The sequence below is a fragment of the Mycetomoellerius zeteki genome, unplaced genomic scaffold (assembly GCF_001594055.1).
Source record: "Mycetomoellerius zeteki isolate Tzet28-1 unplaced genomic scaffold, Tzet1.0 scaffold512, whole genome shotgun sequence".
Classification (NCBI taxonomy): Eukaryota; Metazoa; Arthropoda; class Insecta; order Hymenoptera; family Formicidae; genus Mycetomoellerius; species Mycetomoellerius zeteki.
Genome location: NW_017257515.1, coordinates 119,222 through 142,765, shown reverse-complemented (window position 1 = coordinate 142,765; position 23,544 = coordinate 119,222). Strand labels below are relative to the sequence as shown.

At 32.3% G+C, this 23,544-nt stretch overlaps 2 protein-coding genes and 2 non-coding genes across 4 annotated transcripts in view; 2 read left to right on the top strand and 2 right to left on the bottom strand.

Annotated features, from left to right (window-relative positions):
- ec (ubiquitin specific peptidase echinus) overlaps positions 1 to 23,544 on the bottom strand; it is a 69,356-nt gene that overhangs the window by 45,350 nt on the left and 462 nt on the right. Inside the window, exon 2 of the mRNA XM_018455787.1 lies at positions 3,949 to 4,189. Within this exon, the coding sequence (XP_018311289.1) occupies positions 3,949 to 4,164 (216 nt within the window). The 5' untranslated portion in view covers positions 4,165 to 4,189. The remainder of the gene's footprint in view (positions 1 to 3,948; positions 4,190 to 23,544) is intronic.
- TRNAE-CUC (transfer RNA glutamic acid (anticodon CUC)) lies at positions 6,968 to 7,039 on the bottom strand. Its single transcript has one exon. It is a non-coding gene; the product is annotated as a tRNA-Glu (tRNA).
- Positions 7,137 to 7,208, top strand: TRNAE-CUC (transfer RNA glutamic acid (anticodon CUC)). The gene has a single exon. It is a non-coding gene; the product is annotated as a tRNA-Glu (tRNA).
- LOC108727599 (uncharacterized) lies at positions 13,648 to 14,352 on the top strand. The gene has a single exon (XM_018455776.1). The coding sequence runs from the start codon at positions 13,648 to 13,650 to the stop codon at positions 14,350 to 14,352; it is 705 nt and encodes a 234-aa protein (XP_018311278.1).

The following is a 23,544-nucleotide window of genomic DNA, read 5'->3' as shown; positions in this document are numbered from 1 at the left end:
ATATTAACTCTCAGTGATGCATTTAAGATGCACAAATGCACCTCCATATTTGGAACTCTTACAAACTTTTAAAGAATATAAAATATTTAATGTAAATAAAGTAAATACTTTTTAATAAGTCTCTCAAATTTTTTAGCCAATATACCAATAAACATAAATCAGTACATGAGAACATAAACCAGTAACAAAATAAGTCTTGGACATTGCAGCACCGTTATGTACGGTAATCTAGGTAAACAGCTAGAAAGAATTCCCATACCACTTCTTTTCGTAACGCATTTGTAACGGCAAGACAATGCTTGTCATCAGATTAACAGCAAGAAAAAGTATTTCCATAAATAAAGCAGTAATCATTATTTGTTTTACTTACAATTCTAATATTATGTTGCAAATTAAACAGTAGTTTAATGTATCAAAATTCAAATTAGAATTAATTTTATTTATCTGTAGATTCTGTTAATAGGTAAAAATAATATTTTAGTGATTATATCCTTAAATTTTACATATTGTTAAATAAATAAAAATACAATTGAACCACATTTCGATTTGCACAAAATGGAGTATCCACAAGAAAACGCGGATCAATGCCTTGCACGCGATCTAAAACTCGGTAATCCGTAAGAATTTTAAACCTACTCTCCGAAGATCTTTGAGTACTCGTAACCCGCGATTTGCTTCTGATAATCGTCAATGCTTTACTGTGCATTCCGTCGAACGAACCAATCGTGATCGTACAACGATGAAACGCTTCCCCGCTTCTTCGAGAGGTCGAAGATTTTTATGAACGTGCACCGCAAAACGTTGAACGTCTTGCAATGCGATAGAAACGTTTCGTAAAATACTAAAATCTATCGTAATCCGTGAAATACGAAGATACGCAGTAAACGAACAAAACAAATCTAAAAAAATTAAGTCTTTCATCATAACAATATTAACTTTTTATATTAAAATGTTAAAACAGTTAGAATTATTGCAAATTTATTGTAAAACGAAAATTCTATTGATTATCTTATTAAAAAAAATGTTCATATAAAAACGTATATAAATGTATATAATTAAAAATATATCTGTATATATCTATATATCCTTCTTTCTTTTGTAAAATTATTGTTTAGTACAAGAAAAATAATTTAATAATGAAAAAACAAAGAATAATTAATAAAAGGATAATTTTCACATTGTTTTTTTTTTACGAAAAGTCAAGTTTGAAAAAATTAGAAAAAACTGCTCGTATATATGATTATATATATAAATTGTTATGTAGATATATTTTTTAATTATTGTTTCCTTATTATTATTATTATTTCTTCTATATCAAATGATAATTTTACAAAAGAAAGAAGACTGTATGAACATATTTCGTATATGATTATATGTATATGTATATATATGTTCCCATATGAAAAATTTTTTAATGGATTATTGCATCGATTAACTTATTCGTATTCTGCTAGCATTATCAAAGATCAATAGCGCTCACGAAGTCGCTTGTTTAACATGATCAGCGTAAAACACACGTCGAGAATGTATGTAGTTCTCACTCGCACGGTGACGTTATCGATGCGTGCTTCGTGCTGTTATGTCGCTATTCTCACTGGCTGGTGACTATCATCAGAGGGATGGGAACGCAGATACGTATGCTTTTTTATCGCAAGCGTTTAAAGCCGTTATTCACCGTGGCTGGCAACCCGTAAACGATAACGAGAGCGTTTAACGATTATCAGACACTTTAACGAAATCAAAAACACTCGTCAGACTGTTAGGCAGCAAACCTGCATCGCAATAGCCTGCCAAAATGTGTTTTATGTCGTTGCTTCGTCAGTAAACTCGCGCCGATGATGCACAGATCGCTGGATACACATCCCAGCTTTAATCAATCCGTTGTGGAACATTATAAGTCAATTAAACGGTGTATCAGTATTGGAGAAAAATTATTGCAACATAAAAATCCTCTATAAGGATTCATAATTGCTTCCTGCAATAAATCCTTCATAAACAATTCCATCATCTCGTGTATGTACACGGGATCTGTTCATCGATTCTATAATTTATCAATGACATCAACATCTTTACTCATACTACACACACATAATTGCGGAATTAATAAGTAATGCTAACGCAAATACCGGCCCGATCGCAAATTCTGTTGTGAAACTATTACTACGGTCAGAAGAAAAATTGACGCTGTTATGCCGTTTGTTTTCTATTCGTAACACGCGAGACAAAGCAGTTACCACACCCTGGCTGCGTGCGCGTTTGCGCTTAAAACAATTGTATCACATGTCACGTAAGGCGTAGTATTAGTACGCGTGCCTCACGATCAGACCTCGCCAACTTACAGAATGTAACATCTCTTAGATTAGCATTCGTGTTTTCCTTTTTTTATAAAATCGATCTTACGATATCCAGTGTTTTAAGAGAAAATAGATAAAACATGTATAAGATATGGTACAATTTCGAATATGGTACAATTCTGAACGAAATAAAATTGGAATCCAATTTTTGAGGTTTAAGTTCAGTAATCCTCTCATTGTGTGGAGGGTACAGAAGGATACCAAACAGAAAAAAATCAAACTTGAACTTCGAAAATCGAATTTAAATCTTATTTCGTTCAGAATTATACTATGTTTGAAATTGTATGTCTTACCTTATGCGTGTTTAGAAAAAAGAATTAAAAATTGAAAATATAGTAAATAAACCTAACAGTAAAGAAGAATATATTATATCTTTTTAACTTAATGGTGAGTGTTTAGCTTCGGATAAAATATATATGTGTATGCTGTGTAAAAAATTGCTATTTCTTAAAAAAAAAAGATTAAAAATTTTTAATATCGGAAATAACCTTAATTACACAAGTAAAGAAGAAGATATTTTTTCTAGCATTATGGCGGTACAAGCGATTAGTTAAATCTTTGGCGGAGGTAGTTATCTCCTCAAATTTGTTCAAGCAATAAATCATATTTAATACGGCACTCTCGGTCCACCTCTTAATGCTTAATACGAATAAACGTGACCTCTTCCTCTGGACTTTGGAACCGGTGGCCGATGTCCCTAACTGAGGAAGTAGCGTGACTGCATACGTTGTAAAATTTACCATTAAAAGGCGAGAAGTTTACAGTGAGGTTGAAAGATATTCACGAGAGTTAAAAGCAGTCTCATGATCCGGTTGGAAAGAAGTCCTCACATGTTCCTTCACTTACCGATCATGAATATTTATACACATTTCGACTTTCGACAGCTTCTTAGGACAGCGAGCTGAAAGATTTGGCGATGGATTGTATTCATAAATCACGGACAAGACTCGTAAAAGTCTTCGAGAAAACAGCAAGGAGCAATCAATTTGCGAAACATCTTTTGAATGCCAAAAACAAGCTTTTGCATTTATATTTATATAAATATACATGATCTTTTTGTATACAAATTATTTTTATGCTTTCAAATTCAAGATTATTTTTGCGGCAGTTTTTTCTTACACATACATTAATATTAAAAACTTTATAAAAAATTACTTTGAAAGAATGTTAAATGTTAAACAAGTTCCTTTATTTCCTGGTTTTAATGGTAATTCATAAATTTATATTAATTGAATTATTTGTAATTGATCTGATTATTGTTTTATCTATGTATAACGTAGATACTTGTTTGCGCCTACTCCTGCTGAGAAAGTCGAACAACACGATTCAGCGGGTTGCATATACATAAGGCGCCTGTTTACCTTCAGAAAATACGCGCGATACCGTAAGATCGTATAAACATATGTGTGCACGTATGCATGAATTTGCTTTTTTGTATTTAATTATACTTTGTGTACGCTTTCCCGCAGACATCTTTTTTATTATATAATCCAACAAGACACATTTATGGTATTCACTAATCATATTTAATAGAATGAGATTCGGCGATATTCGATGTAATGTTTAAACGCAATTTACTGCTATTATTCCTTACCTGTACGGCACTGTTGAGGAAACAATTGTTCTGCCCGGGTCCATTGAGCAGACCTTTCGTGCTGGTAAAGCTGCTGTTGTGCTCCCGATGTGGTGATTTTTGACAACCTTGCACCTGTCCTTCCGTCTGATGGCATTGTGTAGATTGAAGGTAACTAGTAAAATCCACTGTATCGTGAGATGCAGCTTGCTGCTGCAACCCCATTGTAGACGTCATGCTCGATAAATCAAAGTAGAGTCATCTGTAAACATTTGCAATAAACACATTTATTTATAACAATATCTCATCTCTTGTAAAATTTTTAAATATATTTTACACAATCGTTTTAAATAATACATTTATTTTAGAAAAGTATAAATAAACATATTCTTTTTTGTCAGTAATAAAATGTTTCGTATCGTTAGAGAAGATACGTTCAATGTTCAACAAAATATTATTGAGTTGCAGTATGCACACGAAAGAAAGTCTCTATCATGCCTTAAACTGGTAATGAACTCAAGTCATGGCATTCGCGGGAACTCGTAAAACCAAGTTAACGAGAAAACTACTATTGTAAGTATAATTACACGGGAAAATCGGAAAAATCAGTTTACGCATATACGGAAATGTAATACAAGATTTTATGACCCATACCTCCAGAGAAACCGATTACGCATGTATGTTCGTTGATTCAGTTTCAATTCTTCTAATTAAAAACTCAAATGACCTTCTTGCATTTTTACAAAAGAAAGAGACCCCAGAAATCAGCTCACAAGTGGAGGAGAAAAACATCGCCTCGAGTGTCACCCTCAAAAAGGTGAAATTATAAAGAGTCATATATGAAGGTTAAAAAGAGGCAAAAGAAGAGAAAACCGCCACGCTAAATGCTACTACGAGCGAGTGGACGGCTGTTAATTTCGAGGAGCTGAGAAAAGTGGTCGGAGCGAATACGTGCTTGAGAGCAGGCCTGGCGCCAGTCTCGCCGGCTTGGTTTACCGGCTCCAGATACAATACTCTGGTCACATTCTTCTACAGACATCGAGGTCCCACCGTACTCGATGTTGCATTTATTATGAAGTCGATGAAGAAAACCAGACGTGGCTGACTACGTCTATGTTTTCAAATTCAAAAGCGAAGTCGTCAGCGTAATTTTTTTAATAGATAATTTATAAACTAAGCAGTTCATAAGTGAAATTTAAGTTGTGCATTTTTATTAGTAATCGAGATAATTTAATGTCTAAATAAATTGTTTAATTAACGCTATATAAATGAAAATTTGATTTCGTATATAACATATAAATCTATAAACACATAAAAACTAAAAACTTGCAATACTCGCTTTAGATAATTCTAATTCGAGGGTCTAAAAAAATTTTAGACAATGCCATGCTAAATTATTATAATCGGACGAAATAATTCTGATCGCGGAATATCTATAAGCATCTTAAAGGACGTGGTGCGTTATATGAATTGTCATATTGTAGAATAGAAGCTATCAAAAGCTAGGAAATAGAGCACAATGATGATTGACAATTGCATTGATCTGTCACTCTCCGATGACAAACACAAGTGAAGCATAAACGTACGCTTTCGCGACTTTCCTGTACCCATCTAAAATTGCGGGTTTATGGCAAATGACATTTATACATATATATTATATATATATACATATATATATTCAGTTGACCATGTGGAAATTGCGAGTAAACCAGACTAGTTGGTCTCTTAATGTGTCGTCCCGCGTTTGCTGTCCTTGGCACAGCATGCAAAAGGAATTTCCATTTACACGGCATGAGTCGCGATAACCAAGAATACCCGATTTCACGCCTTTCCAAGTTGCTACATGATACACTAAAATAGCTTATTGTCATGTATGGATCTAATTTTAGATAACGCCATCCAGACAGAAGACATCAACAATGACATCGAATGCTAATTTTTTACACTTAATGAAAGCTGAGTCTAGAATGCGTTACGTTAGCAACAACTTAATGTTATTCTTCTAAAATTTTTAGTTTTAATGTCAATTTCTTTTTAATAATACAAAATGCCTACATCATTTTATAATTATTAATCAATCAAATAAGTAAAAAAAGATTCAATATGATCCGACTTATATAAACGGCATCTTCTTTACATTGTGCTAAAAACGTTAGATCTACTTCAAAGTTCAAATACGAAATTAATATTGTTTTTCACACAATGTGAAAAGCAGCCATTTAATTGATTTAAATTTCTTTTACGTAACAAAGAAATGGTTTAAAAGGTTGTCATCTTCCATATTTGTTTTATCATCCATTTTAGAATTGTATTTTTTCATCCATTTTTAATAAAACTTTTAAAAAATTTTATTATTACAAAGAGAACTCATAATATTGAAATTCGACTATTCGTTCTCACTAAACTTGTCAAACGTGAAAAAGTGCCTGTTTTTCTGCACTATTCTTGACAAATGTCTTTGTTATTTAAGAGACAATTTTTTATTCTTTACTAATAAGAAATTAATATATACATAAAATTGAAACATTTACCAATTCTTTTTACTTTATTGATAATTATTATTTTTTTATTTATCATACATTCTCTTTCTCTATAAATACTTCGCTGATTTTTCATCCTAAAATTCAAAATAACTTTAAAATCTAACGTGATAAAACAATGTGACTTGTGACATTGTTCTTTTGTGACCGAAAATTTATAAAAAACACCTACTCTGTGTGATTAGAGTTACTTCATACAAGTTTCCTTGTGATCCTGTGTTATTAATTAATTTCGTTATTTTATAGTTACCACTTACGCCTCGTCTTGTATTAAAATATATGACAGATTTTTTTTATAATTTCTTACTATTTGTGTAAACAAATTATTAGTTTCATCGAGAAGCTAATGATATAATTAAAAAATATAATATAATAATCATGATTAACAGTTGTATTAATTCATTCGTTAAATATTTATTATATAGAATAATAAATATTTTAAATAAACTTTTAAAATATAAAATTGCCCTAAATTTTATGATAAATAAAAGCAAAATATATTCCGGTACCGGGAATCGAACCCGAGCCTCCTGGGTGAGAGCCAGGTATCCTAGCCACTAGACCATACCGGATTACAAACGGCATGCAACTTCACAAATGTAACATTGTCCAAGAGAGATGATGCTTTTGGATCATTGTCAAACTGTGGGAGAGAAGATCTCTTCGTAATCCGGTATGGTCTAGTGGCTAGGATACCTGGCTCTCACCCAGGAGGCTCGGGTTCGATTCCCGGTACCGGAATGTTAATTTTTTGCTCTTTGTTATAATGTTAAATCAAAATTACATTCTCTCTTTCCTAAATTTATTTAAAAATATACTAATTTACTATATTTTTTAACGTTACAATAAACGAATTAACAGGATAATATTTTCTCTATGCGCTCATAAAACAATATAAATATTTAATAAATAACAAAAGTTATTAAGAGAAAAATAACGAATTCATAATAAATATAACAATATTTGCTACCAGATAATTAAAAACGTGTAATAATGAATTCTAAATATATCTTATTATAATTTTGATATAATAATAAAAATAAAAATCGTTTTATCTAAATCTTATGTTTGTATGAATTTTATATTAATATTATTAATCGCAAAAGTTAAAACTCGTCTTACTATAATGAGTGTTATTTGATGCTTTGCAGGTTCCAAAATACGGAGAAATTTCCTGAACGACAGTGGTCTCCCTCACGTACGTGTTATGAATGCTAATGAAACCGCACCTTTCATGTAATAAATGCACGAAGGCGTACGTATTTATAAACGTACCACGACGCTGCGATGATTTCTTCTTTTTTCACGTCCAACATGCAGCTTCTTAATATTTTACAAATATTTAATAACGATGATAAAGGAACGTAATTTCCTTAAAAAAATGAAAGAATAAACAGAGGGAAAAGGAATAATTCGTATCTACGAATAAACCATGAAAAAAAGAGACGTATGCAAGATCACTTGATGACATGAGGAGGATGAAAAACGAAGGAAGAATGTCATGAATTACGGCATAAAGTTTAGACGTTGTGCTATCGCGCGGTTATTTCCGTTGGCGTTTCATTCGCGACACCATCCGCGAGATGTTGAGGAGAAGAAATCGTCATAAAAGCGCCATGATGTCCATCTCCTCGTAAGAAAAATATGCAAATTAAACGGCGCTGCCAATCCAAGTCCAGAGACTTTGACGCATAGAGCCGTTCGGCGGTTGTCAGACGGTTGTAAAAGTCCAGTACGTCTAATAAAAGTTGCATGAGCTAAAAGACAAAGTCTGGAGTTCTCTATCTGGATCGACCGATTCCACATAGAAAATTCTTACGTAATAATTTTTCACACACCGAATGATTCTCTCATCATTACGTAACAAAATTTTTATATATAGAGCTATATGTGTGTGTCTGTCTAATTTCGCCGAGAAACAGATCTCTCAGCATATTATCACGATACATTGCGTTGCAACGTGTCGTGAGCGTAATACCATGAAACTTGTCTCCGCTATAACAACCGCAGTCGACGCAAATAACAATAGATGAACATTGCGGAAGAAGAAAGTTGGCAGAATCCGCTGCGAAAGAAAGCCTTGGCGATGTTGGTCACGGCGCGGAAAAAAAAACCGGACGTTCTTCATTCTCGCAGAAGTAATTCGCTTTTCGATTGTGCGGTTCGCGGTTTATGTGGCAGATGCAGATGCGAAATAATGAGAAGGAAAATGGCTTTTGCAGAAACTGGACATTAATTTAAAGGACATTAATTTATATTGAACGAAAGATTCATTGAATTATTATAATTTTGAAGGATTATAGAATCTATATCTCTTCCTTTAATAACTATTTGAAATAATTAAAGCATTATGTAAGATAATTATATACATAGAAAGAGGTTTGCCTTAAGATTTCAAATCTATAGCCTCCGCAAAATAAACGTCGATTTATTTATTAAAAACGTCATGGCTAGAAATATCCACGTATAACAATTCGCTACTTTTCTTTTCAACAGAGCTTTTGCAGTCAAGCTTGCATCGCGAATGAATCTCACATATATATTTTCGTTGGTAAACGTCTACGAATTAATTATGAATCACATTGTACTTCGCGACCGTGCGAAACGAGTTAACGTGAGTTAGTTCCAGGTTTATCTGCACGGTTTTCCTGTAAAACGGCGATTATTATGGTTCTATACGTATGTGTGAACATGACGAAGTAGCATGAAGAGATATACAGTGGAGAATGCCTATGAAACGATGAGAATGATAATGGACTAAGTGAATAATTTAAAAAACGTAAATGACCGCAAGACAATTTCACTTCATAACATGCAGGATGTAGAAACAGTCTAGATAGAAAGGTAATGGCAGGAAAAATTACCAGTGCGTTAATCAAGAGATAGCGGAATGATTCGTACGATCAAACAGAAGAATGTACGTATCTTGAAACTGGTATAAAAGCTTCATACGGAATGTAGGACGAGAGAAGCGAATATAAAACAAAGAATCGTTTCAAAGATCCTTCCTCTGTAAAAAAAAACTGCAATAAAAAATTCTTACAGAACACAGAAGTATTGTGTAAACCAGGAAAGTTGCTTGAAGCTTAGACAATAAAAAAAGTTTTTATTATTCGGAAATATGATTGACGCAGTAATCTTTGATTTCTCCGGTTATTTTTCGCAAAAATCCACGGATTTTCAGATTCAATGACCGTCTTATCATAATTTTGTATGCCAACCGAGTGATCGATAAGATGCAAAGTATAATACAAATCTCATCAAATCTCGAATTTAGAAGTTTAAGTAAAAAAAACTTTAAATCAATTCAAATAATGTAATTCATTCATTTGATCTATAAAAATTAATTTATATAGAAATCATCAAAATTTACAGATATATTGTTGAAATATTCGCGATTTTTATTTATTTTTCTGGTCTATTAAATAACCTCCCAAATCGGTTCATAGTACAAATTATGTTTCTCATAAAAAAACAAAAAGCCTTAGATCATTCATCTCTCTTTCTTTCTTTATGCTTCCGAAATATCCTAAGTTCAAAAGCGCCGATTACTGTAATTTACTTGGCAATCCACAGGTGTGCTTTTGTTGATGATTTCCTTTTTTAGAAAAAGTATGTTACTAGTATAATCTCCAGCCGAATTTCTCGGAAGGCTACTTTTGTATTTGACGTGCGATCGTTGATCGTAACATGCGATCATCATTAACACATTAAATCACACATGATCGCGTGACACAAATATTTTTGAAAACTCTGTTATAAATTCTATATTTTTATCAGATTATTCCTTCCTTTACTGTTTTGTGTTTCGATTCAAAAAGCAGAGCAAACAAAATGCATTTTATGCATATTTTTATCAAAAGAACAGTGCCATTTTTTAAATATTTTAAATTATATGACATATTTAAATATTTTTTAGAAATATAGGATAAAAGATTTAAAAATATTATAATATTATATTTACATAAAAATGTTTAAACATTTAAAAAATTCATTAAAAAGCAGATTCAAAGCTTGAGATATAAGCTTGTTATGTGCATTTAAAAAAGCGTTTCGCTGTTTGTTTTAAGCTATAAATTATTGGAATGTATATAAAATTTTAAAGATTATTTGTTTTTATATTATGCTATTAAAGCGCCAGCCTCGAGCATCAACCCGTTCAATTTTTCAAAGATACACCTGCATATAAAGTATCGAATGTTACCGAGCTTCAGGCATCGCGCTTGCGGTCATCAGGAAAAACTTGTCCGACTGGTCATGCATAAAATACATCGAGTCTATTGACACGAGAACCAACAAGAGCAAAGTACTTGGAAGAGCACGAGACTGCGGTGAAACGTACAAACTCTTAATAAATTGCCTTTTTCTGATATCACCGCAGCACAAAATTTACATAACACAAACTACACGTCTTCTTACAGCTTCCTGTTCTAATAAAAAAATAGGTTCAGGTTTTGTATATTTATTGTATATAAGTAATGCATGAAATATCTGTTAACAATAAGTACGGCTTATATAATTAGCCCGCAAACTAATATTCATTCATAAGATTAAGATTATAATGTAATACGATGATTTAATTCGCGTGTTGTACCGCAAATAATACTGATGTAGGAAGAATGCATAATAGTAAGTTACGACAAACTAATTATAACTAATTATATGATAAACACGGAAAAGGAACACTGTCACGGCATAATTCCGACTGATGGCCGGTCGCTCAACTACATGAGAAACGGGTCAAACAGGTGTGACAGAAGGTCTGGTAGGTGTGTGCCACATTTAAATAAATATGTAACCACCAGTCCCTAGATAAACTTTCATGTTAACAGTTCGATAGCAAAACTATATGATATGTATTTTTTTATACGTGTGCGCATGAACATATGTAAATTATTTTATTACCTACATATTCGCAGTATGATTACTTACAATATTATATATATATATTATATTTTGATAAACTAAAATAAAATGAAGATAATTAAAAATATCGTTTCGAATTTAATATTTTTAATGTAAACTGTTAACACTTAAAGACGGAAATAATTGCCAAGAAAAAAAATATATTTTAAACAAACGATTATAAGCAACAAGACATGTTCTTTAATACAGTTTATGTAAGGTTTATTTAATATGGTTTTAAGACATTTAAAATTTCAATAGATACAATAAAATAAATAAAATTACAATAAAAACAATCAAATAAATTTATTTTATATCTAACATGTGACTTGTGTTAATTAAAGTAGCTATAATAAAATATCGTGATATAATACTTTTTATTAGACTACTCGTTCATTCGACTATATTATACGATGACTACTTTACACTTTCGAGGCCACCAATGGAATGTTGTTACTCAGCGATGATAATACAGCTCGCTGATTATCGTGCAGCTCGAAGCCTCCTCAGGGTCACTTAAGTTACATCGTAATGATGCCCAGGCGGCGAACCGGTTACGGTCCCGGACCCTAAGGCCCTGCCACTGCACTTATTTGGCCCCGAGACCGCCCTCCATCACTAAACCGATCGCGAGGCAGACGAAAATAAGAAGAAAAGGGCACGAAGGAACCCACAAAAATTAACCACGCGCTCGCTCGCACCTGGTTCGAAGATGAAAACACGTAGTCAAACTGGCTCAAAGCCCTTAACCACAAGAGAGACTCCAACAACTCTTATGGACGTTATTTCTGGCAAAGTAATCTATTGTATACACATATATATACAAAATCTATAAATGAAGTAATTGTCATTGCAGAAATATGTGCAAGCAAATATTGCTACACACGGCGCTATAAATAATACAACGTATTGCATGTAAATCTGGCTCAAAGAACTATAGTTAACATTAATTACTGCTCGATACAATTCACATACTCGGAGTTTAGATCGATGTTAACCTCACGAATACAATACAATAAATATTCGTGTCGATCCGCCCCCGCAATTTTTAATTCGTTCCATTACCTCGACGACAATGGAACGACGATACGTCGTTCTCAAGTCCTTCCTTTCGATAACGCTTCGATTGTAAGTACCTCCGGAGTGCACAATACGCCAGATAGTCGCGCTCCATTTTCAGAAAGATACAACATCCCTTTGCGCCAAAGGGGTTGAACTTATAAATCTAACGATAAATCTATCACCAGCAAAAGCTGACCGATATCGCGCTTGTGGCTGGTTGCCAAAACCATTCCGCAAATCTTGTATTATACAGTCGCATGCGAGACATTCTCTTTCCTCCTATTTCGCATAGCTATATCCAACCACATTGTCCAGCTCATCTCTTCTCTTTCTTGAATGAGCAAGCCGTAAGAAATATGATTTATTCTAGTAACATTATTTTTTCTGTTTGCTACTTGGTCGTTATTTGCGGCCAGAAAGCGAAGCCCTTCGAGCGAATCCTCAAGGACGGATGCTTCCTACCCGTAAATAAAAATGTCCATAAATTCTTCGCAAGATATTCGACGCGCTTTCATATTTACACTTATATCTTATTATGCAAATGAATGAATTCTGCAGCAGTCCATTATTAACACGGAGAAATTAAAAAATCGCATAGATAGGGTGAATTTCATTCATTGAGTGTATCTCATTAAATTTTATTTATATAATCAACGAGGCTTGACTTAATGCATAGCATCTCTTGTTGATTTTTTTTTTCAAAATAATAAATTTATTTCGGAATTATAAATGATTGTATAAGCAACGTTGAAGTTCCAATAACCGACTCGCACTTCGTTAAACCACTCTACTAAATGAAACGTTTGCATGTCGGCAAATTGTATAATATTATTAGTTACTCGACGATGTCCACCTACGATATTGCAGGGCGTCACACTCCCATAGGGGAAGGTAAATAGGTGGTGATCCTGCAAACTATCGTCCATTCGCAGTCAGTAATATAAATGTGTGGATCGACGAAGCACGTATGCCGCGCCATAATTAACTTCTTCCATATTTCTTCCTGCAGTAAAACATAATTCAATCGCTGCGAAAGCTTGTTATCATACCAAAGTTCAAGGAAAGTGTACAAGTTTTAAGAGCACAAGGATGTGTACATAGAATTTTTTTAAGTGTTAATGAGAGACTTGGATTCGCAGATTGTAGAAGATCGATCAATCTCCTATACATTGCATTCTTCTATTGGACATTCTATTGACATTGAATGTCTAACATGTATGATATGAGAACAGTACACATACAGAACTCATTCCCGCGTATTCAAGTGGACCTCATTACAACAACTAATCCTACCAAAATGAACATTATTATACCAATCATTCCCGCAACCGTGCGTAATATCATGGATTTCACGCTACTGATGGCAGGCATTAGCCTAAATACTTTTCTCGGTCTCTTTATCGTATTAAATTCTACCATGCACACGTCCACTAACTGTTACATAATGAGTCTGATATTATCAAACTTTGTAATCCTACTTGAACCACTTGAACGAGTACTTAACTGGATTTTCGATATAAACTTAGAGATGAATCTCGATTACGTATTTTTAATGAGCTACGCCACGTCCAACTTGACGATAATTCTACTAAATATTGAGACGTATGTTATCGTTTATCAAAAAAATTCACCTCTTCTCAAGTCGCTTTTAAAAATTTCGACAGCTATAAAAGGAATCTTGTTCGTATGGACAATGTGTATAATGGCAACAGCCATAGAATTACACTTGTACGATCATTTTGTGAAAGAAATTATGTACGACATTTACGTTTCATCCACTATTATGTTCATAATATTCCCGTGTTTCATTATTGTTTTGCTCAACTACTTCATCTTACATGACTTGACACTGTTAAAATCAAGAACTGAAACGTGGTTAAGCAAAGATATGAAGCGTTTTATTTTTTTGAGTACGTAAAAATTTCATTTTAATGCAAATATGGCAATTATTTAAGTCTTCATAGATCTCTTATGCTTCTTCATTATATTGAAATAACTTCTGTGTTGCGCAGTTGGTGTTAATACTGGTTTTTTTGTAACTATGGTACCATATCGAATTGCGAGAGTTATCATTCTCATAACACAATCTTATTATAACAACATGGCAATAGAGATAACTTATACGATGGTTAAAATGTATCCGATAATCTTACCAATAATATGTTTTGTAATATTGAAAGAGTTTCATCAAATCTCTCGAGGTTAGTAACACAATATATTAATTAATATAAAAATAATTAATAATTTTTCTATTTCAGACAAGACTACATTATCAACGGCATAAAACCTCATAAAATAAAAGATATTCTGATACATGACGAGATCAAAGTATTATATATTCATGCAATTCCATTAATCTATTCAATTTTTTGATAATCTAATCTATCTTATGGCATTTTCTCGTAAAGATTTATCCATTGTATGCATCTTTAGATGATTTATTATTCCTAAGAAGATAACTCGTACGTGCGATAACCAAGCACATCCGCTCTCATGAGAGAAAAAAACCGATGTGCAATCTGCACACAAATTTTTGAATTCACTGAGCTTTCTGTATGCAAATTAGTTTCCATTTAATTTTCTCCTTCAAACTAGCATTGTACTTAAAAACCTTGTACTTAGATAAGATAAGGAAATATATGATATTATTTATAAATTATAAATTTTACAGTATTATGTGAAACTATTAAATATATGTATTATTTAAAACAATAATAATAAGTTAATTTTTTTTAGGAACTTCCGTTAAAGTATAATTTACTGCTTTTATATTGTGTATTCATCAAGCGCCTCGTTGAATTAAGATTACACATCGGGTAAAAGGTATTTCCTACAATCTATTCAACTGTAACGTAGTACTTCCTTTCTAACGAGAAGTCGGCGTTTATCAAATCGAGGATAAACGGAGTTTACAACTTATACCAAGCAGCTTGTCTGTCCCTTCGCGTTTAGGAATTCCTCTCGCGACTCGTTTCGTATTCCTTCCTTCGCAATTTCACGACAAGATCTAAACAAGAAGGTATGCTAACAAGAAAGAATGGAGCTTATAAAGATCAAGCATGTGTATATTTAAAAATATAACGTAAAATTAATGATAAAGATCTGTTCACACTTAAGCATTTATAGTATTTTGAGAGGATTAATTATCCTTTATAATTAACGTCTGAAAGAAAGCGTTTAAATCTAATTGTATCTTAAACTCACAGTATTATCTTGAAAACTAATAAAAACTCACGAATTAGTAAAACTTTTAGTTTTTCTCTTTTTCTTACTTTTAATTTTCTATTGTATTTTCCAGAAAATATAAAATTGAAAAATCAAATTAACTTTATAAAAATAATTTTGTATAAGCCTTTCATAAAAAAATTACAAAGAAAATATTCGAAAACAATGTATGTTTCTTTTCTTACATAAATAATCTCTGTAAAGTACATCGCCAATACATAAGATACACCCTATATGTTGTTGCTACAGAGAAAAGGAAGATCACGAAGAACCAGGAAATCGGTGAAGCAGAACACTCAGACACAAACTTCCGATTTGAAAAACGCGAAGTTTGCTTTTTTAAATACATACATTCCTGAAACAATTGAGTTTTAGATTTTAAATTTTTAGATCAGAATTAAAAAGAAAAATATACTGTATAACTAGTCACACAAAATATAATTAATGTCTATTAATTTAGTTATATATTCATATATATTCATCAATTCTAACATTGAGAAGGATCCGATACGGATCGAAACGTTTGTGATTACCGGTATTCGTATTAAAGTTATTGGATGTTTATTTTATTTTTATTTGTATTTTAATGTTGACCATATGTATTAACCTCGGCTCGTAGCTCTATTTCCCATTTGTATTAAATTTGTTGAGCCTTATTACCATTATATAATTTTAATATCTATTAAGTTTATCACATTTAGCACTTAAAATTGCTTGAAAAAAGTTAAATTAAACAAAAACATGTATATACTACAAAAATACATATTGCGATAAATTATTACATTACGCTAAACAATGTAACACTTCTTATAAAAGTTATAACAACAATAGATTCTTATTATTTTCTGTATGTGAATTCTAAATTGAAAAACTATCATGTAAACATTGATATTCTTTCTTCCATTTTCAGAATATAAATTTCAGAAAATTAAAAACTATTTATTTTTACTAAAACTATAATTATTTGTATTTTTTTTTCATTCTGTAACATCGATGTATCTCGACATATGTATCGTATATACCCGACGTATATAAAGAAACTGTGTTGTATTTACCTATTTTATGTATCTAACTTTCGTTATTTATTAAATAAAAACTTTAATGTCATTGTGTGCTGTTATTTACAAAAACAGCAGGTTGCAGTAAAAGAATTAGAGTAATATAGAGAGTATTGAAATTTAAAATCATTCACTGTTATTGTTTTTGTAATTTAGTTGAATAATATACTATATTTGCAGATAGTGTATCGGTTTCTTGTGAAACAAAGGAAGTCTTTAACTTTCTCCATTTGTTTGTACCACGTTAGATTTATATTAATTTTCTTAGATCTCATATCCAATTTACTTCTAAAAACATATAAGATCGAAAACATTGTTTTGTGCAATAAAAATGTTAGTCTATAGGGAGTTATAAATCATGAGTACTCGTCCTTGCAGTCCAAATTTCACAACACAGTGTTACGAACGGTTTGCTTGCGGCGGTGCATCAGCCTATATGACTTTGTGGTTGGCGTTCTATTCTATAAATACATACCACGGACAATTTAAAAATGCAGTGACAGTAATAGCGAGCGTTATCTTGTAACCGCTTTAAAACATTTTTAGCTCCGTCTCATTGTCTTAAAAGCACGAAAAGATGTAAGAATTGTAAAGTGCTGCGGGCTGTGAAGCATGTTCCGGTGCGTAGCGAAAATCGAACTAGGATTACCGAGACCGGTGTTGCAGGTGTATACATATGCATAAACGCATCGCTGAACCGGGGGACATGGGAAAGGCGATAGACGCCACGCTGTTTGCGGTAGCCAGCGGAACGGATGAATGCGAATCGAACGTAACATTCACTCGACGCGACGTGTGAATGAAGCGACCGAGTAACGCGAATAGAAACTCCATTCAGGCTCGCTACTGGAAAAAACAGCGCGACTGTATCGATTGCGATCAACATCAAGTTTGATGTGGGGACCAACGAACACCCGGAGCTTTGTTCAACTGTTTGCTTACACCCTTATCTAGTCGAAATATATGTGGTCTTAATTATTAACCTTCCGACACAAGACGAATGTGCGCTTCTTTAGATTGTTTTTGAAACGGTTAGAGAAACAGAAAAGCGGCGATAATGCAACGAAAATGCAAAAATTTGTCAAAAATAATTTTAGCAGTAGGTATAAATTTATTTAAAGCAGTCCTTTTTCCTTCAGAGGGAACAATAATTGTCACTATCACTGCGATGACTGTGGAATAAAAAGAATCCAGCAATACCGGATGCTTTTCCAAACACATCATACACAATGTATGAAACTTCCTCTCTCGACATAAATTAATGTGATCTTTATTTTCACACTAGCTTATCCAAACACCGATAGGCCCTGCGCTTGTGCGTCATGGGGAAATGTTTTATCAAGTGCGGGTGCCTGAAAAGCCTCGAGAAATTTTTAGCGGGTGCAGCTGCCCTGAATAATGAGTTTGGAAGTGCAAGCCTTGAGCAAAATTCTTGATCTGTATGCTAACAGATTGCGTTGTATATTTTATTTTAAAAAAGTCGAATAGCTGCTGCTAAATTAATTAACTCGTAGAATTTTATATTATAAAAGTTGATTATGGTAAAAATTTATGTGTACTTAATAAATAAAGTAATACATATATACGTATATTCACATAATTATTTGATAGAATAAAGAAATAACAAACAAAATAAATATATGTATTTGAAAAACAATAAACATGAGTTTTTCAGTATTAAAAAATTTTTAAGCAATTAGGTGCAAACATAAAAAACTAAGACAAAGAATTATACATTATCATATTCAAGCTTAATGCCTTCGTTCAAGCTAAGTTTAGTAATCGTTACAGGTCCCGGAATCGTTTCTGTTGAGTAAAGTCTCACGAAGTTTTAATGAAATCATAACCGGAAGATCCCGCGCGAAGTTATGCTCTCTTCAACATATTTCTCCTTTTGCTGCTTACATACAGCCTCAGACAAAAACAAAACTTTGTACAAAGTCCGTTAATATTTTTTATGAAAATAATTAGATTAAAGTTTTCATGAAAGATAGCAAGTAATATTGATTTTATTAATTTTATCATATTAAAGATGTATGATATCAACATACGCAATTAAAAATAAGAAATTATTAACAAAATGTATTAAAAATAACACTAGGATTATAAAAATTATCGCATAATTATTGCGATCATAAATTAGTATGGTCATCAAAATACGGTTTGAAATACGAACGGATGAAACTGACTGACCCTGTTTTGTACCGTTGTTAATTTCGTCACACTTTAATTTTGTTATACATATATTTTCGTAATCAGATCGGCGTATTACATGTATGTGCTATTGTGCTCACACGATTTTCTGTCATTCATATCGATCGAGCAATCGCGAATAAATTATTTATAAATTTCTCTCCAAACGAATACACCATCGAATTTCATCATTGACATTTCGCGTGCCCATCACGTAGCGAAGATGATTAAAAGTCGGTACCTCTGGGCATGATTATTTTTTTCCATTCTCTCATCGCTGTACGATTTTGCGATACAGCAATAAAAGTTAAAGTGTGATTAAATGTCATATAAAATAGCTTTGCACCATGTTAATATTTACTCCACATCGCATTCACATAATTTGAAAGATGATAGGATTTATGGAATTAGGGGAAATTTACATTCGCTACACGAACTATTACGTTATTTGGAGATTAATTAAAATTATTTTATACATCTTTTTCGGTTTATACATTTTCAATTTATTATTATTATCATCAATATTATTTCTATTAATTATTTCTTGCTATTTGTTTCGTTCTCGCTAAATTATATATCTCTATTGTGGATATATACGTATAAAGCACCATCGAATTAAACCACACAATACTTACATTATATTAAACGCACTAGTATATGGGCGCTTCCCGACGAAACAACAGAATCAAGAAACGATTCAGTGTGCATTCAGTGGGAACTTGTATGAAGAAATGAATGGATCTTTCGTCGCTGTAACGAAGTTAATGTATGTCTTCGCCGTGCGTTGGAAAGCAAAAGGAATCTTTCTCTATAATAAGATGAATAAGACAAGGGCTTTGTTAACAAAGAATCTTTTGAAGTTTCTAGTTATGCCACTGTGCAAATGTGAAGTAAAGTAAATGTGTAACAAAAGAACTTCACAATATCTCAGCAAGTGCGATTACAAAAAATAAAAACGTGGATAATAAAATCACAAAAGGAGAAAGACACGTCGTGTATGTTTCGCTTAATTTAAGTAATTTCACTTTATTCTATTTAAGTACAGCTGCTTTTGCGAGATTTGCTGAAGAAAATCGACACGTTAATGACTAGCTGAATCTTTAATATCGTATTTTGCAAGCCAACAGCTTCCTAGGCATTACTCTCATCTAAGAGTCATGCTCGATGATCAATACACTATCATGTGACACCCTGTATATACCTACTGCCTAAGGCAATGTGTGGGTGGGCGTTTTGCGACGAGGACCAGATAACGTCAGCATCTCTGTACAAACGTAGGATAGGCACAGAATGGAACGCCCTGTACAAATTCTTTGCTTAAAAAAAATAGCTAGCATGAGTCAGGCTCCACTATGGCGAACGGAAAGGATGCTGCGCAAATATTTCGACACACATCTATTTATACATGCATGCTATAGTCATATGCAGCTGCCTCCAAATTTCACTTATCATCATTATTGAATAAATTAATTTTAACTTTTGAGAGGTACCTTATTAAAACTGGATAATTTTTAAAAAATTTAATTTATTAATTCTAGTGTGTTTAATAATAATAATGTAAAAATTATTAAATAAAAAATTAAGTTAAATCAAGAGCTATTTACCTAAAGTACTCGGAAAAAGCTTAAGAGTAAGAAATTAAAATTATAACATTCTAGTTATCTAATCTTGCTACTCACTTCCTCATAATTATCAATAACTGGGCATAATTACTTGCCTCATGTAAAATGATTGCAAGAATAGCCGAGCTTATCGGCATCTAACGGTAAACATCAAACTACGATAAGAGCGACAAAGGCACACCATACATGCTCGCTTGATTTAATTAGATTAGATTTTAATGAAGGAGCGTCTGGCACCGGAGCCGATGCAACGGAAAGACTCCATTTATTCTCTGAAACGCTCCGATGTTATGACATCTTCGTAAAATTCTGCTCAATACAGTCTCGCTTTCAAGAACAAAGAAAAAACCAAGTGAAAGACAAAGAATGGTAGGTGTCAGCGATCACATAAAAACCAAATAACTACTCATACTAACAATAAAAACACCATTCCCAGCAAATAAGATCATTTTTTATATTACAATACAATAGCAAGAGAAATAAAATACAGTTCTTGTTGTCAATTTATTATGATTCAATGTAATATTGCAATGCAAATAGAATGCAATATCATGATAAATTAAAATAATAAATCTATCTCTAGATAAATCTAATAAACTCTATCATTCCAAAATTTAGAATACATTTTTTAAATGTGATGAATTATTCTAAACTTTTTCAAGAAAGCATTTCAAGAAACAAAGGGGCAAAAAAAGTAATATAATAAAAATAATATTATAGCAATACTTTTGTAATAAACTTTTGTAATAAATATAATAAAGAAATGACAACAAGCTTAAAGTTGAATTTATTTACTCACAATTAATATTGTATGGTAAAAATTTTTCTATTGTTTCACGAAAAAATATACGTAAAATTTAAATTGTTATTTCACGAACTTTTGTAACATAATTAGGCTTTCGTGATAATTCGTCGAACTTTCGATATATCGTTTGAAATCTCTTTGTAATACATTGTAAAAAATAAAGTAAATGCGAGAAGTTAGAAACATATTGTATGCTTATGTGAATAGCGAAGTGTCCTATCGATCTATTATAAATTTAAAAATATAAAAACCGGTTAAAGAGTAAAATTCGATTTATACCTTCATAACGATTATAATAGAACATTTCGACAAGATAAATCATGTGTATTAACTTATGTGGAATATTTGACATTAAAATAAAGTAAAAGAAAGAGTCAAGCAAGAATGTATGCTCAAACCACTCCTGTTTAACTTACACAAATAAAATAAAATTGAGCAGAATCACATAAATAGCAGGTAATTTGCCTGATTCAAGAAACTGTCATTGTGTCTATATGCGAAGCAAACTCCAGTTCGCTTTCGTTCGCATTTAGAATGCGAATGGCGAACAAAAGTACACAGTAAAACGCAGCTAAACGGCTTATTGTTCTTGAGAAGGAACAATGATGTGTGGGCAAATCATCGGCAAAATTTTCTGGATGACAATAGATCGACAAATTGAAGAGAGGCTTATACCACAAAAAAATTAATTCGCGCAAATCCATCTTGTACCGCAAATGAAATACTGCTATTCGCAAAATCAAATCTACCTTCTCGTTAGTATTTAGAATGCGTTCTTAATTACACGTTTCCAAGTTCGTTATCTTACCAGTGATATATCAAGCATACTTATAATGAAAGTATCATAAGATGGGATAAAACTGTATTATTTGTATTATCGCTATACTTTTTTATACGCTAAATGATATTGACAGTTGACTTCCTGCTTACTTACAGTTAATCAAGCAAACAATATCTACTTAAATTACAGCTCTGCAATCAAATAAAATAATTATGGCATTAATTACATAGCTCATGGATGAATGAAGTTCACATGATGAGCCGATTATGTTAGTATTAATATTTGATAATCTTAATGCCGGAAATTTAGAGCTTAAATGTCATCTCTTTTAAAATGTAACATTTTTTATCATATAAAATAATAAAGATGAATATATATATAGTTATAGAATATTCAAAATATTATTTACAATTATTAACTGAATTAAAAACTTGCGCGATTAAAATATAAAATACATAAGTAATAACATGGCTCAATAAAATTAAATCAATAATAATAAAAAAGAAGGGCTACGAGCCAAACAATAACCTTTTAATGTTCGAACAGTACAAACATATAAAAATTTTCATAGATATTATTTTCAACATAAATAAATAAATTGTCAGTCCTTCCTGGATTCGTTGAGCGTTTTCGATTTCAGATTTAAAGCTTGAATTTTGGATTTAGTTCCCTTTCTTTCAACATTCTCGCAAATCAAATCGTAATGTTTATTAAACGCGACAAATAAACATTAATCCTGGCGAAAGTGCAAGACTAAGTTCGGGTCTCCTGATGGGCGTGACACGGTTTACGTGGATACGCTTTCTGCCCAGCAAGGATGCCATTGCTGCACTACGTAATCAAGGTCGCCTATCGCGATGGGATCGCGCGATTTAAATTCCTATCATTTACGCGCGCGCAGGTGGTCCCCCGTGTTTACGTGGTCATGTCCTTATTAGCACGTCTTGTTATGCAAGCACAACGACACATCCAGCGTTGCAGTTATCGCATGTACAATACGTAGAGAGAAAGAGACCAATAACTTTCCTTACCGCTTATCTACATATTGGATCAGATAAAAAGTAAAAAGATAAAAAAAAGTAAAAGGATAGAAACACGTTTAGCTAATACATCTTCAAAGAATCGAGGGGACTTGCTTCGCGTGCGATATTACTTCGAGATTCAAACGGGAATACAATCGATACAATGGATTCGCATGGTTCTCGAATCGTACCCGAGTGTGTGAAATTTTCCACACTCTAAAAAATACCGGTGTGAATTTAACACTATGCTGTGTTTATTGTATATATTCTCACCATTGATGTTAATATTATATTTGTATCAACACGGTGAGAATTATACATATAGATATCGTATGGTGTTATATTTACACCGATATTTTTGAGAATGCATGTATCAACGTACGTTTTATTTATATTAACATTAA

What these genes read in the sequence shown, in the direction of transcription:
- LOC108727599 (XM_018455776.1), top strand. Translation starts at nt 13,648, where the DNA reads ATGTATGATATGAGAACAGTACACATACAGAACTCATTCCCGCGTATT.